General features: G+C 44.4%; 1 protein-coding gene across 1 annotated transcript in view; it reads left to right on the top strand.

Moving 5' to 3' along the window:
• The window catches only part of PITPNA (phosphatidylinositol transfer protein alpha), a 230,081-nt gene that overhangs the window by 176,675 nt on the left and 35,935 nt on the right, over window positions 1-17,471 (top strand). The window contains exons 9-11 of the mRNA XM_085649058.1: window positions 1,222-1,332; window positions 2,019-2,141; window positions 2,801-2,867. Of these exons, the coding sequence (XP_085505184.1) occupies window positions 1,222-1,332; window positions 2,019-2,141; window positions 2,801-2,848 (282 nt within the window). The 3' untranslated portion in view covers window positions 2,849-2,867. The remainder of the gene's footprint in view (window positions 1-1,221; window positions 1,333-2,018; window positions 2,142-2,800; window positions 2,868-17,471) is intronic.

Here is a 17,471-nt window from a genome sequence, read left to right as displayed (position 1 = left end):
ACAACAGCCTTTTACCATGCACAGTTGGCAATTTAGAATGTCCCAGTTTGGAACCTTTATATGATGGTCCACTAACGCACCCTATTACTTAGGACCAGACTTCAATGTACATTAACACTTGTGAGAACCAGGATTTCTGTCGCAGTACCTCCTCCTTAGTCACTGGCTTCCAGTTTAGAAGAGACCTAAACTCTGCAGTTTTTACCGATCATGAGTCGAGGGGTACCCTTTACACGGAGACATCTTGTGAATCATTTGTTCATAGATAGACTTGTATATCTTAAAATGCTACCCTATCAGTGGGGGCTCCGTTTGTGAAGGTGGACTCGATTGCTTCTTTTATGCCTAGGCATACACTTTTGTAGTAATACGTCCTTAATGTAAGCAAGTGGTTAGCCCAGGTGGCTTCTGTTAAGCACAAATCACTAGATATTTACCTCCAGGCACACTTCTGTCTTAGGCAAGCATCCCTGAACTGCATGCTTGCCTAATACACACTCCTACTTGATGGTGCCTTTCTTCCATTGCATTTGCACAAAAGGATGCTTTGGAACGGATGGGATGAGATGAATAATGTATTTACTCAGTTCATGTATCAATTCTGTGCACTTTGTTCGAAGGTTTGTCTCATCACCTTGAGTAACCCTTCATTCCCCACAGCCCTAGAAAAGTTGAGGCATGATCCAATGGTCAGTGCTCCTCATGGAAGAGAAGCGGATATATATACATGTGGCAAATAAAGATCAGGAGATACATTGGAGTAGATCACATTACTTTTAAGCCTCATTAGGCTCTATTGCTTAAGAACATATTGCAGAACCATCTCCTAACACATAGTGACTGGAAGAGGGCTAGGACTAAAGGACAGATGTTACTCAAAGGTAGTCAACCTATGTGCGGTATTAATGGTTTATCTGACTTTTCTTAAATGTCCCTGTTTCTTAGAAAAAATACTACTTCTACAGCAACTGCATAGTTGGATTTCCTGTTACATTGATTGCAAATATTGGACACACCAAGATGCCCCCAAAAGTTGTGAACACACTGACAATCTCTAGAGATATGACACTGATGCTCATAGAGATCAAGACTCTGTACATTACATAGTAGTTTATAGCCTTCACAAAACCCATCCACTGTTCATAATGTCATTGTGTGTTGCCGCTCACATCACTATGATTTTGTCATATTTATTTAGATTATTTATTCGTTTTTTTGCAGAAGGTGCTGGGGCAGCAGATGGACTGTCCTCACATGTGTGCATATAAACTAGTCACTGTAAAGTTCAAGTGGTGGGGCCTGCAGAACAAAGTGGAGAACTTCATACATAAGGTGAATAGGGTTTGTGTCTACTCATCTGAGTGGGGTGGTGGTGGTGGTGGGTGGGTGTGTGTGTGTGTGTGTGTGTGTGTGTGTGTGTGTGTGTATAGAGCAATTCACTGGTTTGTAGTTGCCAAGTGACTGTCAGAGTGGAGGGGTTTTTACATTGTATGGGGCAGGGCAAGTATAGGTGTGGTTGGGTGTAGGTTGTTATTACTAAAGCCTTAAAGATGATTGTATGTGCAGCTTATGAGAAGTGGACATGTGGGGCAGGCATGTGGGTTTTTTTGGAGTATGGGGATTTAAGTGACAAGAGAGGAAACAGTTGGGTCTTTAGTATTTGGCATATGGATCAGAGAATCTGCATCACTATCCTACTCTGTTAATGAAAATGTCTGCTAAGTGGCCTAGGTGATAACCACATTCTGGTAGCGAATCAAAGTATCAGTGAAGGTTCCTAAACAGATCTTGATTTGAGTATGGGGCCAGCGACACAAACGGAATGTAAAGTTGCTGATGTTTCCATTGCCCATTTGTATGTTTGAGGGCATTGTGCCTAAATCCCAGTTATGTGAAAGTGTAGTAACGGTGGTCTTAAACACTGGAGTTAAACATAATATCCTTGCACGCAATCTGCGTGCATATCCTTTTTGCTACTGACATTCATTGTAACTTTAAGTGCTTTTTTTTTTTTGTAGCAAGAACGCCGTCTTTTTACCAACTTCCACCGGCAGCTCTTCTGCTGGTTAGACCGATGGGTGGAGCTGACCATGGAGGACATCCGCAGGATGGAGGATGAGACCAAGAGGCAGCTGGATGAGGTGAGAGCAAGGATGGGCATCGAGAAGAAGGCGCTTAGACAACTTGTGGTAGGTTCCAGGGATGGTAGAAGTGTCCTGTGCCTGACGGGCTAAGGAAGGGTATAGGAGTAGGTGAGTGAGAGTTTCCAGAAGAGGCTGAGGGTCAAAATAGACCATGAGGCCCAAGGGTTCTGGATAACCAGAGTTGCTATATCTGGTTGTAGAGGTCTGCGAGGAATGATCTAGAGTAGATGGGCAAATTAAGGACTGGTGAGTTAAAGAGACAGATACTGTGCAAGAGGCTTCCTGGAGGATGGTTGCTTGGTGGTGTCTAGGTGGGAAATTCTGGTGATCATAGGAGGAGCCAGTGCATGAATAGTAGAGATGCAATGGCAGGAAATTCTGCTACAAGTTTCAGTTGTTTGAACAACTGAAGCCTCTGCTTTCAGGTAGGCAAAAGGGGATTGTCATGGTTTGGATCAGCAGAAGTAGAGAAGTCACTGTTGTGGCTTTGAGAAAAAAGAGGTACCTCTACTATTCATTTGTGGAATTGGAGAGGTCTCTTGTACGGATCAGTGGAATGGGAAAGTTGCTGCCGTTCACCTTCCAGAAGGTAGAAGATCTCTGCTGAATGTTCTTTGCACGGAGCTTATGAGAGACCTGTTTTCTTTCATTTTTAGATGCGAAAGAAGGACCCAGTGAAGGGAATGACGGCTTCAGATGATTAGCTTTGTGTCCTCCTGCACTGTAAGCACCAGACCATTCAATTTGTGTTTGTTTGTTGTGTAGTCAAATTGGGCTTCTTTTCTGGCAGACGAGCTTGTCCTCAGACAGGCTGGGCCTCTGAAGAAGGAATGTGTTCAGTAGTTTGATAACGCCTAAACCCTGTGTTTTGAAGGATCCTTTTCGACATTTCAGTAAAACTTTTAACAGCATGAGGGAGGCTTCCACCTTTAATCTTAATTGAGGCTAGAATGTAGGAAGTATGTTATCAAAACCATTTGTATATATTTAAAGTAAAGTTGGTGGGTTTTGGCATTGCAGATTTATAAAAGTTTTCCATTAGCAGTAAGGGGGCAAATTCAGTGTTTCAAAACAGAGGGATCACTGATAAGGAACTCCGGGCTAGAGATGTTGCAGAATACCCCAAAAAAGACCCCCCACCCCAGACTGTTTTATTCACTCTTACACAAGGGACAGGGGGGATGAAGACAAATTTACTGTCCCGCCACAGGTGATCCGTGGTACTCTTACAATGCGGATCCACCAGAAAATACAGACCCAGATCTGTATCCAGCTAAACCCTCCCTCTGAGATGACACTACCACCTACCATGACCTTATAGGCAGGGTTGCCACCTTCCACAAGGTTCCATTACACACTAAGCATTTATAGGGTGATTTTTTTGTTTGAAACCCTCTCCTCAGCATTCAACACAATATCTGCCAATGCTGAAAGGCAGACACATCTGATATTTTCAACGACCGTGTCAGGTCCTGAGTCATCACACCCAAGGTTAACAAAAAATTCAAGCCATCACCCAACGGCCCCACATACATTAAAGGGCAACTCCCACCTGACTCGTTAGTGGTGGCTACAGACCTAAGAGGGCTAGCTCTCAAACATCCGGTGAGGCGCCTCCACCAGATAAAGACAGTAAGAAGATAGTTGCTGGGGGAAAGAGGGTGGCTGCACAATCTACCAACCATTGGAGAATTGCAAACTCCATTGGCCTCTTATCCTGCTGCGACAGGGCACATTGCAACGAAATGGAGGACAATCTCCAACATCTTCCTGAGGAAAACCAAGAAGGGTGTATCAAATTGCCTCTGAGGGATATTTAATTTCATACACCACGATTTACTGTGCCCTCGATGTAGCTGACACCGCAGCTAGAGACATAAAATCAAGTGTCCTCCTTCAAAGACATGCCTGGCTCAGTCTCAGGTTTTAAACCTTAGGTTCATCAAAACCTGTTGACTCTTCCCTTTTGATCGGGACCATGTTTTGGGCCTCAAGTGGACTCCCAGAAAAGATAAAGAAGGATAATGAGATGGCTGAAGCCATGGGGGCATTGCAAACACCATTGCTACGTGGCTCCTTTCACTGCTCCCCTTATTGTGGAGGATCCAAAACTACCTCCACTGAAACCTCCACTTCTTACCATAAATTCCACACATCCTCGTCAATGGGATAGTACAGGGGCTCCTACAAGGGCAATAATTCTAGGGGGTTAGGTAAAGGCGGTTTTACCAAACCTGCCGCAACCACCACCAAACCTTGACTTACCAACCATCCCCCCAATCACACAACACCTGTCGGGGTTGACTGCAAGGCTTTTTTTCCATCTGATGGAACTTCACCTCTGACCAGTGGGTTTTGGATATTATCCAACATACTTCTTTTTTTGGAGCTCACTTCCACACCTCCAAACATTCCACCTCACAAACGCAAACTTTCAACAAACCATCAACAGTTTCTCAGAGAAGTTCAAGAAGTGTAAAAAAGGGGCCATAGAACCTGTGCCACTACACCAGCAAGGCACAGGCTTCTAGTCACTCTGCTTCTTTATTCCCAAAAAAGGCCAAGTTTGGACCTCAGACGTCTAACAAGATACATTCTCTCAGAGCCCTTCAACATGGTACCTCTTCAAGATGTCATACCGCTACTACCACAAGGTTACTTCGTGGCCGGACTAAGACCTAAACGACGCCTACTTCTACATTCCAATTCACCCTGCACATCCCCAATAGCTCAGATTTGTATTGAACAGCCAACACTTCCAAATCAAAGTGCTCTCATTCGGGGTCAGCCATCAGGGTTTTCACCAAATGTCTAGCATTAGTAGCTGTCCACCTACGCAGGCAAAACACACATGTTTTCCCATACTTAGACTGCTGGCTCATCAAGAGCACCACTCTACAAAAGTGTTTTCACACAAGCCACCATAAACTTACTTCTCTAAGTGGGTTTCACCATCATCAATGCAGTCAAATCCCACCTCCAACTGCTTCAAATACAGCCTCACCTAGGAGCCATCCTCAGTTCACAGAAGGGGATAGTTTACCTTAATGCCACCTGGATTCAATCATTCAGGCTATCATTCCCCAGTTACAGCCTCATCAGTGAACAACAATAAGGACAGTTATCCAGTATTGGGGTATTTTTCATAGATTCACATGCCTGAATCATTCCTCGTCGCCGAGATGGGAGCCCCACAGTAGAATACAAAAAAAGTTCTAATAAGACCCTCAAGGACAGAGAGGGAAGATTGCTTTTGTAGCTTCAATCCACAAAAGAAAATGCTCGCTCTTCAGATGAGGAAGAAGGATTGCCTTCAACTTCTCACAAGAGAGCTAGATCACAGGAAAGATCTTCAGATGATGGAAGGAAGCATCTCAAGTCTTCCCAAGAGAAACCTGTGAGTAAGAGAGGAGCTCCAAACACTCCTCAGAGCCATCTCTATCTGTCACCTCTACGCCTGTCAAAAAAGAAAAAGAACGTCCAAGATCGTCTTCTACTGACTCTGTGAGTAGAAAACATGTGAAGAAATCTGTATCGACGACCATTTCCCTTTCATCGTCGACGATATGTGTGACTTTGTCGACGACGATTCAGTCCCCTATTTCGTCGACTAAGATCTCTATTGTGACGAGACCTCCATTAGTTTCACTCGTTGACGAATCATCGATAAAGAAAATGTCAGAAAAGAGATAGTCGATGAAGGAACCATCGTCGACAAAGACTCAGTCGACGACAAGGGTACCTCCGTCGACGACAAGGGTACAGTCGTCGACGACCAGGGTACCGTCGTCGACTAAGGCACCGGCGACACCGTTGACGACGACACCGTCAACCACATAATCTCAGTTGTTTATTGCTACACCGTCGACATCAGTTCCGTTGACTACGGCTATTCCTTCTATAGTAATTTCTAGACCGTCAACGCCATGGTCGACGAGGATTTCTCATACCATGACTGTTTCAAAGGCTTTTCTTTCTCTTCCTTTACGAAACTTTAGCAAGGTGTCACCGTTGCTACCATCTCAACTTTTGGAGGGTTATATTGAGGAGGAGGAGGATGATGATGGTCTATATGGAGTAGCTCATAATCCATCAGAACTACATGTGAAATGGCAAGATGACGACGATGATTATGATGAAGAAGATTATCATGAGGCGCATTATTATCAGGAGCAATACATGGCTCCTGATCGTGCTTATCAGTTTAATCCTAGACAGTAAGCACGCCACTGAGAGATGGCTCATCTACCTCCGTCGCTGATTCAGGATCTGCAGGCTATGTTGGCAGATTATCGGCAGAGATTCCCTCCTCAACAGGTTACACCACAAGCTCCGGTTCCTCAGGAGGTACCGGTGACAGTACCAGAGCCTCAAATACCCAGTACACCGGTGAATGCAACAAGTCCAATTTCAGCTGACCCTGAAGTTCACAACACTTCCTCTTCAGAATAAAGATAATTACCGGATCCATCTGCTGTTTCGATCCTTGGGATGATTATATAATTCCGACGCCATCACCTCCTTCCCACCCACCTTCAGATTCTCCCCAGAGGACATCGGGGGTTTCATAATTTAATGCAGAGGGCAGCCAATAGGTTCCACTTACCTATCACAGCGAAACAGACAGATTGTTTTCTACATGATTTTAAAGAGGACACAAGGAGGATTGTACGGTCGATTCCGATCAGCGACTATATTTGGCAGGAGGGTGTGAAGATCATGAAGACGCCAGCATCTATACCAGCGGTGCTGCCCCGTGTTGAGAAATAATATAAAGCTCCTGAAGATAGTCCATCTTGCCTTGTTGGACATCCAAGGACAGATTCTGTTACATCAAAGGCCGCACAGAGACGATCAAAGTATCCGGCAACACCAATTACTACTCCAGACAGAGAGGGACGTAGGATGGACCTCATGGGGAAGAAATTTTCGGCAATGGCAGCGGCATCAATTTGGGCAGCAAATGCCTTCGCCATAATCTGCCGTTATGACCGTCAAATATGGTCTGATATGGCGGGCATGATAGACCTCATCCTGGAAGAAAACAAGCAGGACGCTCGAAAGATTTTATTGGAGGATGAAAAAGCTGCCTCTAAGACTAATGATTGTGCCTTGGACATAGCTAACCCAAGTTTTAGGCAGTTGGCAGTAGCGGCAGTACTTTTACGCCAGGGGTGGCTGAAAGCCACTACCTTCAGACCTCCTGAAGTTCAGGTAAAGATCCTAGACATGGCATATGATGGAGAGTCGCTTTTTGGTAAGCATATTAATGACGCTCTTCTGGCTATAAAAAAGGATACAGATACCCCAAAGTCATTAGGGGCTTTACAGTATAGAAGAGTACCATTTAGAGGCGCCACAGGGCGAGGATTCACCACCTACAAAGGAGGTTATCAAAGAAATCAACAATACTAATATCCACCTTAATACCATCAATCTTACAACCCACCAGCGTACCGCCAATCCTTAACAGCTGGTTTCTCTCGCCAGGGGGGTCGCAAGCAAACACCTCAACAGGGCCGAGACTCTGGCAGAAAGCAATGAGTGCAGCAGGATACCAGTCAATTTTCCCTCTACCCATGGGCGCAAACATTTCTGCTTTCGCACAGCGGTGGCACAAGACCACTTCAGACCGCTGGGTGTTGGACCTAGTCGCCAAGAGTCACACCCTAGAATTTATTCAAAAAACACCTATTACTCGGCCCAGGGGTCCCTCTCCCCTTATCTTCACTTACTGCGAAAGGAAGTCTTGTCCATGCTCCTCAAGGAAGCTATAGAGAAAGTACCATCCAATCAGAAAGGAAGAGGATGCTATTCTCGTTTCTTCCTAATAATAAAGAAGTCAGGAGAATGGTGAACAATTCTGGACTTAAGAAATCTCAACAAGTTTCTAAAAAAAAAACAGACGTTCACAATGGTGACACTTTCCGATATTTTGGGATGCTTAAACGAAGGAGATTTCATGACTTCTCTCGATACGGAGGACGCATACTTTCATATCCCAATTCACCCGAAACACCGGAAATATCTACGGTTCACAGTGGCTGGTACCCACTATCAATTCAAGGTGCTCCCGTTCGGGTTAAAGTAATTCCACAGATCTTCACCAAGTGCCTAGCACCAGTAGCTGCAGCCTTGCGATCTCAGGGGTGCCAAGTTTTTCCATACCTCGACGATTGGCTGCTCAAAGCCGCATCGGAGTAGGAAGCTGATCGGACAACGGCAGCTTGTCTCCACCTTTTCAATACATTGGGGCTCACTTTAAACAAGGAACAATCAAAATTGCATCCAACCCAAGTAATTTCGTTTCTGGGAGCATCACTGGACACCGTCCAATGCAAAGCATTCTTATATCAAGATAGACTGATACGACTCCAAAGGCTGGCAAGGTCCATTTAAAAAAGGTCAGTTTCTGTTCGAATATTCAAATCGCTGCTAGGGATGTGCGATAAACTTGGTACCTTTAGTGAGGCTAAAGATGATACCTTTGCAGGTGGAACTGCAGAAACTGTGGCAACAGACTGTAGGATCTTTCGAAGATGTAATTCGAATCACAAGAATGGTGCAGGCACTTCAATGGTGGTCTCAGACGGCGAACCTTGCTCAAGGTTTAACCTTTCTCCAGAATATCCTGGATTTTATTTTGATGACCGACACCTCCATGGACGGATAGGGAGGTCATCTGCAGGATTTAGAAATCCAGGGGAAGTGGTCGTTGATGCAGAAAAGACAACACATCAACAGCTTGGAACTCAAGGCGATTTTCTTATCTCTCCAGGCATTCCTTCCAAGGATAAGAGGTTCCACAGTGCTGGTCCATACGGACAATACGACCAGCATGTACTAGATAAACAAACAAGGAGGAATGAAATCCATTACGCTATTTCAAGAGGCCCAGGAATTATGGAACTGGGTAACGTTCACGGAATCTCTTTGAGGGCCGAGCATGTCCGAGGTCTGCACAATACTCTGACAGATACACTAAGCAGGTCCCAGTCCAGCTGCCACGAGTGGGAGCTAGAACAGACACAGGTGAACAGGATCTTTCACAAATGGGGGAAGCCAACTCTGGACCTGTTTGCAACAGAAGAGAACACAAAATGCCAGTTTTACGCCAGCAGGTTCTCACAACCGGGGTCAAGAGGGAATGCTCTTTTAATGCGATGGTCAGGGATTTATGCCTATGCCTTTCCTCCCATCCCATTGATCCCCAGGGTTCTAATCAAGATGAAATCAGAAAGCTGTCTCCTAATCTTGATTGCCCCGCGTTGGCCAAGACAGTATTGGTTCCCGGAATTACTTCTGTTGTTGCAGGACAAACCCATTTGTCTTCTTCCATCACCAATGATGTTATCGAGGAACAAGGAGCAAGTGATCCATCCGGATCCACATTCTCTTCATTTGCACACATGGCTCCTAAATTCCTAGAGTTTAAGGATCTCAATATTTCACAGGACTGTAGAGAAATACTGGCCAAGTCATGTGCTGAAAGCACTATCAAGACATATCGTCTGAAGTAGAAGAGATTCTGTTGGTGGCGCGAGAAGAACAAAGTTCATCCATTACAAACACGGGCTGAGCAGATTTTGCCTTACTTACTGTCGCTAGCCAAGTCGGGTCTCACTTTCTCTTCAGTTAAGGTTCACCTGGCAGCAGTTTCCCGGTATAGGAAATCTCCTCACGCTCCTTCTCTCTGTTCATCTACTCCCTTAAAGCAATTCACAAGGGGTCTTTTCCGTGCCTTTCCTCTTGTGCGCGCACCTCCTCCAGAGTGGAAGCTCAATGTAGTTCTAACACAATTGATGAGACGGCCATTAGAACCAATTCATAAAGCAGAGCTTACATTTCTTACATGGAAGGTTTCTCTATTGCTGGCTCTCTCTTCGGCGAGAAGAGTGAGTGAAATGCAAGCGTTTACAATAAAAAGAACCGTTGTTACAATTTACAGAAAACTATGTAGCCCATCGGACAAATCCAAGGGTTATTCCGAAAGTGCCATCAGAATTTCACCTAAATGAACCGGTAATAATACAAACTTTCTTTCCAAACCCATCTAGCCCAGCCGAATGGGCTCTACAGACATTGGATATCAAAAGATGTTTGAAATGTTATCTTCACAAAACAAAGGAGATAAGGAAAACAGATCAACATCTGGTGGCCTACGGTCAAGGGAAACTTGGAACCGCAGTAACGAAGGCCTCCATCGCCAGATGGGTGGCTACTGCGATACAATTCTGCCACGAAAAAGCAAATAAACCTCTAACAGTGAAAGCTAAAGCTCACTCCACAAGAACTGTTGCTGCGTCTACAGCTTTGTTTGCTGGAGTGACATTGGACAACATATGCCGTGCTGCGATATGGAAGAATGTCCACATGTTCACAAGACACTACTGCCTTCAGTCTGCGCAAAATGAAGATGCAGAGGTTGGACAGGCTGTGTTGCGTCATCTTTTTAACTAAGGTCAGATTTCTTTAAGTTTCATAAGAAACACTCTTTTGTTTGCTTTGTCTAATTTTAAATGCATTCAGTAATTGTACAAATGTATTTAGCAAATGATTTCTTACTCTGATATATGAGCTATGTGTATCTATATGAATACATTGATGGTTATATTGATGTTATCTTTTTCAACATTGCTATAGAGTAGAATGCTTAGTGCATGTGTTGTGTGAAGGTAGTGGATAACTATTGGGAGTTTGAAATTGCACATCTCCCACCTTCCACTAACGACAGTACATTTAGGGTACTGCTTGCTATTCTGATTCAGGCATGTGAATCTATGAAAGATACCCCAATACTGGATAAGAAAACAAGTTACTTACCTGTAACTACAGTTATCCAGTATTGGTATCTTTCATAGATTAACATGCAACCCACCCTCCTCCCCGTGGAGTCAGTGCTCTATGATTTTAGGTATACTTACTTCTCACTTGTGCTTGGAAAATCTGAGAATGTGCCTCTTCTGGGAGTGTTCTAGAGTGTGCTGGCAGCTTATTGGCTGGAGCCAAAAAATGTTTACCGTGGGACTCCCATCTTGGCGACGGGGAATGATTCAGCCATGTGAATCTATGAAAGATACCAATACTGGATAACTGTAGTTACAGGTAAGTAACTTGTTTTCTTATGTGTCTCCTCGGCACCATGTCTTCATGCATAGCTATAGCACCCTCATGGGTAAGGTGGCGCATTCACAGGATCTAACTCTTCAAGGACACTGCACAATCAGCCAAACACATCTCAACATCAATCGTCTGGAGTTGCTAGCTGTTCTTGTAGTGCTCAAAGCCTTCCTTCCCCACCTTGTTGGCAAGATAGTCTGATCAAAACAGACAACATGACTGCCATGTATTATCTGAAAACAAAACTTGAGCGAGTTCTAATCTGGGATGGTAAAACGCACATTGTCAAACATATTATGTTTGCATTGTAGCCAGAGTCTGCATTCCAAAGTTGTGCTATGTTTTGAGGCCAAGGTGGTGCAGATTGCATACAGTTAGGAAGATTAATGTCTAGTTTAAATTTAATTATACATTTGAGAGAGGAGGGCTAAAATCTACATTAAAAATAAATCTTCACTCTAAACATCATGACCTGGGTTTATCTGATACCTGTTTGGCTAATTGTATTAGTAACCTATTTAGGTTGCATTATGGCATCAGCTTCAGCTAATTTATCTTGTGTCATTTTAGGTGAAGTAAACTTCCCAAATGTGCATGTCTTGCATTCAACACTGTGCAGTTTTTCATCTAGCTAAAAAAAATCCTGATTAGTTGTTAAGACCCTAAAGTTCTCCCAGTTATTGACCATATTTTTCTTTAGTTTTACTTTTATAATGTCCAAAATGGACGCATCATTTATAAAGGGTCACTTTTTCAGACAATATTTTCAAAATTCTTGGTTCACATCCATTATCGCTCTCCTGGATGCTTCCCTTCATGGAGAGAATTGAATGAATTTTACAAATAATGCTTTTTTGCCTTCCACACTCTGTCCTTATATGTTGAAAAAGGTTTTTTGTAACCCTTCCGTGTAGCTTTTAATGTGTGGCACAGAATAAATTAATCCTTTACTAAGCCGGTGCTTAAAAATATAAAGATAAAAATATAAAGCTGTCCCAAGCTATATAACTTAAAATCCCTATTTTGCAACACCATGGAATTGAATCGCTATTGCTTCCACACCATTCTAGTCTCCACCAAAATCACACGAGGTAACATCTGCATAAACATATGATGCATTTTCTTCAAAATGTGTTAGGAATTTCCTCTAAAAGATGTTTAGATAACAGAAAAAAATCTCTCCTTGAATGTTTACCAGAATGTTAAAAAAGTTTATTCAATAAGCTTAATCACATCCTTCCAGATGGATTATTCTTCTCACAGGTTTTGTACTGACAATCAACTTTTTAACTGTGATGTTATGTTGAGATGTAGCTTTACCTGTCCAAATTGATTATGCAGTGCCAGACTGAACTCTCCTTCCTGGAGCATCTACTTTCCTCTAAATTTATAAACTGAATGATGCAGGGGTTTGTAGAAAGTTTTGAAATTAACATTTGGTGCATTGATATTGACCAGAATTATTGGATTATTCTCACTAACATACCACTACTAATTGTTCTCCCCTCGTTATCATTGACAAATTGTTTAAGTGTATTTCTTATAACTTTTCTGAAAAAAATAGAGGCATCATCTGGCTCTGAATTAAGGGTTCAACTCGACTCTTCTTGCAAAATACCTACTGGCGGTCGCCAGTAGGTAATTATAGTTAGGACCTAGGTTCCATAGGAAAAGCATTTTTTGACTTGGCTATTACTTTGGCATCGTTTGACCAATCTTCATGACATTTTCTTAAAAAAAAACTAACAAGTTGGATTCTGTGTGTCATGGAGAGTTTGTGGGTGATCCGTGCAATGGGGCGCAAGAGAAGGGTACATTTGTAATGTTAATTCCCATAGGAAACTTTAGCCACAGCTACAGTTCGAACCGCTCAACAGACTTAAACGAAGTTTGGCACGGAGGTAGATGTTGGTTCAAGGAAGTGCCTTTTGCTTATTTGGTGTAAATCTGTTCAGTGGTTGTTGAAAAATGCAAGTTTAAAATTATAGTGATAGCTCTGGTCGCGAAGTCTTTGCGAAGAAAGACGAGCTCGTGCAGAGAAATGCACAGCTCTGATTGGCTGACAACACTTCAACCAGGAAGTGTTGGCAGCCATCTTGGGATTCTACTTCACCGAGTGCCCCCAAAAAAGTGAAAATAAAGAAAAGGGGGCAGGGTAGGAATACCATAACCCCCAAGCTATGGTCTTGGGGTCCCTGTGGGACCCCGCCACAGAATAAAAGGATTTAAAAGAATAACATTGCATATTCGCAGCAATAAAAAAAATAAAAAAAAGTAAGCACAGGCTCCTGTGCTTTCTTTAAAATAACCCCGGGTGTGCCAGGTCCCGGGGGCATATAATCTATTAAGTGGGAGACACACGGGGCCCTCCTTCTAGGGCTTATTAAAGTCTCGGGGACCGCCACCTCCCCGGGGCTATTATAATTATTGTCAATGCTGGCGGGCCCACTGGACCCGCCCACAGCTCCGGGGACACCACCTCCCTGGGGCTATTGCGTCTTATATGCGGGGGGAGCTCACGGATCCTCCCTGCCCCGGGGACCACCACCTCCCTAGGGCTAATTGAAACAATATGGGGGGCCTCGCAGCCCCCCCCCCCAATCCCCGCCTCAGGGACTGCTACCTCTCCAGGGTTAATTTCAATAGTATTGGGGGCCTCGCGCACCCCACCTCACCCCGGGAACTGCCACCTCCTTAATATGCACATGCATATAAAAAAGAAGGGGGGGGCCCTGTAGCCCCGGGGAACGCCACCTTCCCAGGGCTAAAATAAATTAATAATTATGGGTGGGGGGCTCCGGCCCCCCACACAGCCCGAGGACCGCCACCTCAATACACTAATGAAGGGGTCTGTTGCGGACCCCCGGAGAACACCACCTCCCTGGGGCGATCTGTAAACAAAATGGGAGGGGGCCACGCAGCCTACCACCTGGAGCCATACATGGCCCTGGGGACCACTCACACACCTACTCACACCCTCATACAACCTCTTGTACGTCCGCTCACACACCCGTACAACAACTGACATACCCATTCACAGACCTATGCCAGTACTCACATGCCCACTCACTCCTCCATAAAGCCACTCACATACCCACTCACTCGTTCAACCACTTACTCATCCATACAGCCAGCCACATAACCACACACTCATCTGTAGAGCTACTCACACATCCATATATTTACCTACAGTCACACTCCCACCCACTCACCTAATCCGCCTCTCAACACAGCCACTCATCTACCCATAGAAGCACTCACACAACCATGGACATACCCATTCACACATCCATACAAGCTCTCCCACATTCCTGTACTTGCCCATTACAGCCATTAACACAGACGCTTACTGTCCAAGACAGTCACTCCCACACCGTCAATAAATGAGACACCTACTCAAATAGCCATTCACTCACCCACCCATCCATACATCCATTGGCACCCCTACCTACTCACTCACCATCTCACTCACCCAACATCTCACTTAACCACACAGCTACTTACACACCCATACACACAAGTATGCATACAGTCACACAGCCACTCACATTATATATATTGAAAGTAGTATCACTCATTAGTAGTACACCTAGTATACTACTTTAAGTTTTATAGTATATTAGTATATATGTTTAACAATCATAAACTCTTACAAAACACTTGCTCTCACTGGATATATATATATATCCAAAGGTTACAGGGACGTTCACAGACACGGGGTCCCCAACTGCATCACAGAGGATTATCACTCAGGGTACCTCCCCCACTGACGTGCATGTGGACTAACACCGACACCCGGACTGCCACTGCCCCTCTGCCTCAGAACCCCGCTGCCACTAAGTCTTGGAGGTGTTTGAGGTCCCCCATCGAATTTAAATGTGGCAGCAGATCTAGTGCGACTCTTCCCTACCCTTCCTTCGCTTTCGTTGTCCTCATTTTGTTGTGCCCTATGTCCCCGGTTACGTTTGAACTGCACTGCTCCTGCACTACTTGCACACTACCTGATGCCATGATTTGTCAGCACCACTGTTTTTCTTGAAATATTGCCACAAGCTTTGATGTAATTAATGCACCCTGAATTTTCATTGTCATGTTGCCATTAGTCAAAGTGTGCCTTGCCACTGGCAATTGATTTTCTTCCCTTTTTCCACCTGTTACATTAGTGCTGCTCTGACTGTATGTTTTATCGATAAATATGCAAAAACAAACAAAAAAGGTTAATAAAAGCGATTTAAACAAAGGTTACAGGGACGTTATAATTAGGCTGACATTTCACTCGTACAAAACCAGGGAAATTTAGCAATTCTAGTTAGCTAAGCTAACTATACCACACGTCCCAGCAATGCACTGCTTATGACCTCACATATTACATCACGCATGACATCTCCACAAGATCACTAATGCACCCGCTCACGCCTATATAGAAACTTTCATACATTCCGACACAACCATTCACAGACCTATACCAGTACTTAAACACCCACTCAATGATCTACTCACCAATCCACACACTCACCCATACAGCTACTCAGTCTATTAGGAGCTTGTATAGCGCAGCTACTCACCTGTGAGGGTCTCTAGACGCTGGGGGGGGCAGGACCTACTGGTCGCACTGGGTGGTGGATGATTCGAAGAGTCAGGTCTTGAGGGCCTTCTTGAATTGGGTCAGCAATGTGGATTGCCTGAGGTGGAGGGGCTAAGTGTTCCGGGTCTTGGCGGCGGGGTTGAAGAACGAACTTCCTCCGGTTCTAGTCTTGTGGATCTCGGGGACGGAGGCTAGGACGAGTTGAGTGGAGTTGTCTGGCGGTGGTTCAGGTGTGCTGGTCCTTCTTCGTGTAGAGCTTTGCAGGGATGAGTGTGGAGCATGAAAATAATTCTCTTGTTGACTGAGAGCCAGTGGAGTTGTTGGCGGTGTTACATGATGTGGCTGCAGCAGGGGATGTCGAGGATCAGTCTGGCTGCGGCGTTTTGAACCTACTGTAGTTTCTTGAGCTATTTCTGGGTCATGCCGGCGTGGTGTGCATTGCCATAGTTGAGTCTGCTGGTGATGAGTGCGCTGGTGACAGTCTTCTTGGATTCTGTTGGGGTCCATCTGAATGTCTTTCGAAGCAGGCGGAGCGTGTGGAAGCAGGCTGAGGAAACTGCATTGATTTGGCGGTTCATTGTGAATGATGAATCCAGTAAGATGCAGAGGTTGTGTGCGTGGTATGTCGGGATGGGTGGGGTATCCCAGGATGAGTACTTCAGTCTTGTCCAAGTTGAGCTGGAGGCCACTGTCTTTCATCCAGGTAGCAACTGCCTTCATTCCACTCAGTCACTAATACAGCTGCTGACATATCTACTGATACACCCTTACAGCCACTCACACACTGAGTCAGTCACCCATAGAGCTACTTACACACTTACTCACCCATAGAGTCAATAACACAGCCACTTACTCACTGAAACAGCTACACACACCCACTTACAAATACTAACACGTACTCTCCTATACAGTTAGTGACACAAGAACACACTCACTCATACAGCCACTCTCACATTCACTCACTCACCCATAGTCACTCATATACCCCATCACTCGCATATACTGCCTTTCACATACCTAGTTACTCACCCATATACTACTAACTCATCCACTTACTCACACAGCCATATATACTCACTCACCCATACCGACACTTAATCACTCATCCATACAAGTCACACATGCTATCACCCACCCACACAGGTACTCAGACAACCAATCACTCACCCATACAGCCACTTAAGACACCAACTGACCGACTGTTAGACATTTACACAACCAGTCACTCACCCATACATTCATTAAGATACATATTCACTCATTTATACAGTGTTGCGCAATCACTGAATCATCCATACAGGCACTCATACACCCACTGATTCACCAATACACCTTCCTGTTTATATTTAACATTCATAAACGTTTAAAAAACAGCCATAGTCACTGGATGTTGTAATCGGAGTTGTCGTGAGTGCTATCATTTGAGATGCCATCAGTGATGTCACTAACCATGTCATTAGTGATGTAATATGTGAGGTCATAAGCAGTGCATTGTAGGGGCGCAAGTTATAATTAGCTCCGCTAACTATAACTTCTGAATTTCTCTGGTTTTGTACGAGTGAAATAGTAGCCTAACTATAGCGTCCCTGTAACCTTTGGGTTTTTTTCAGTGAATTTCTAAG

The sequence above is a fragment of the Triturus cristatus genome, chromosome 3_2 (genome assembly GCF_964204655.1).
Source record: "Triturus cristatus chromosome 3_2, aTriCri1.1, whole genome shotgun sequence".
Lineage (NCBI taxonomy): Eukaryota > Metazoa > Chordata > Amphibia > Caudata > Salamandridae > Triturus > Triturus cristatus.
This window is presented reverse-complemented; position numbering and strand designations above follow the sequence as displayed.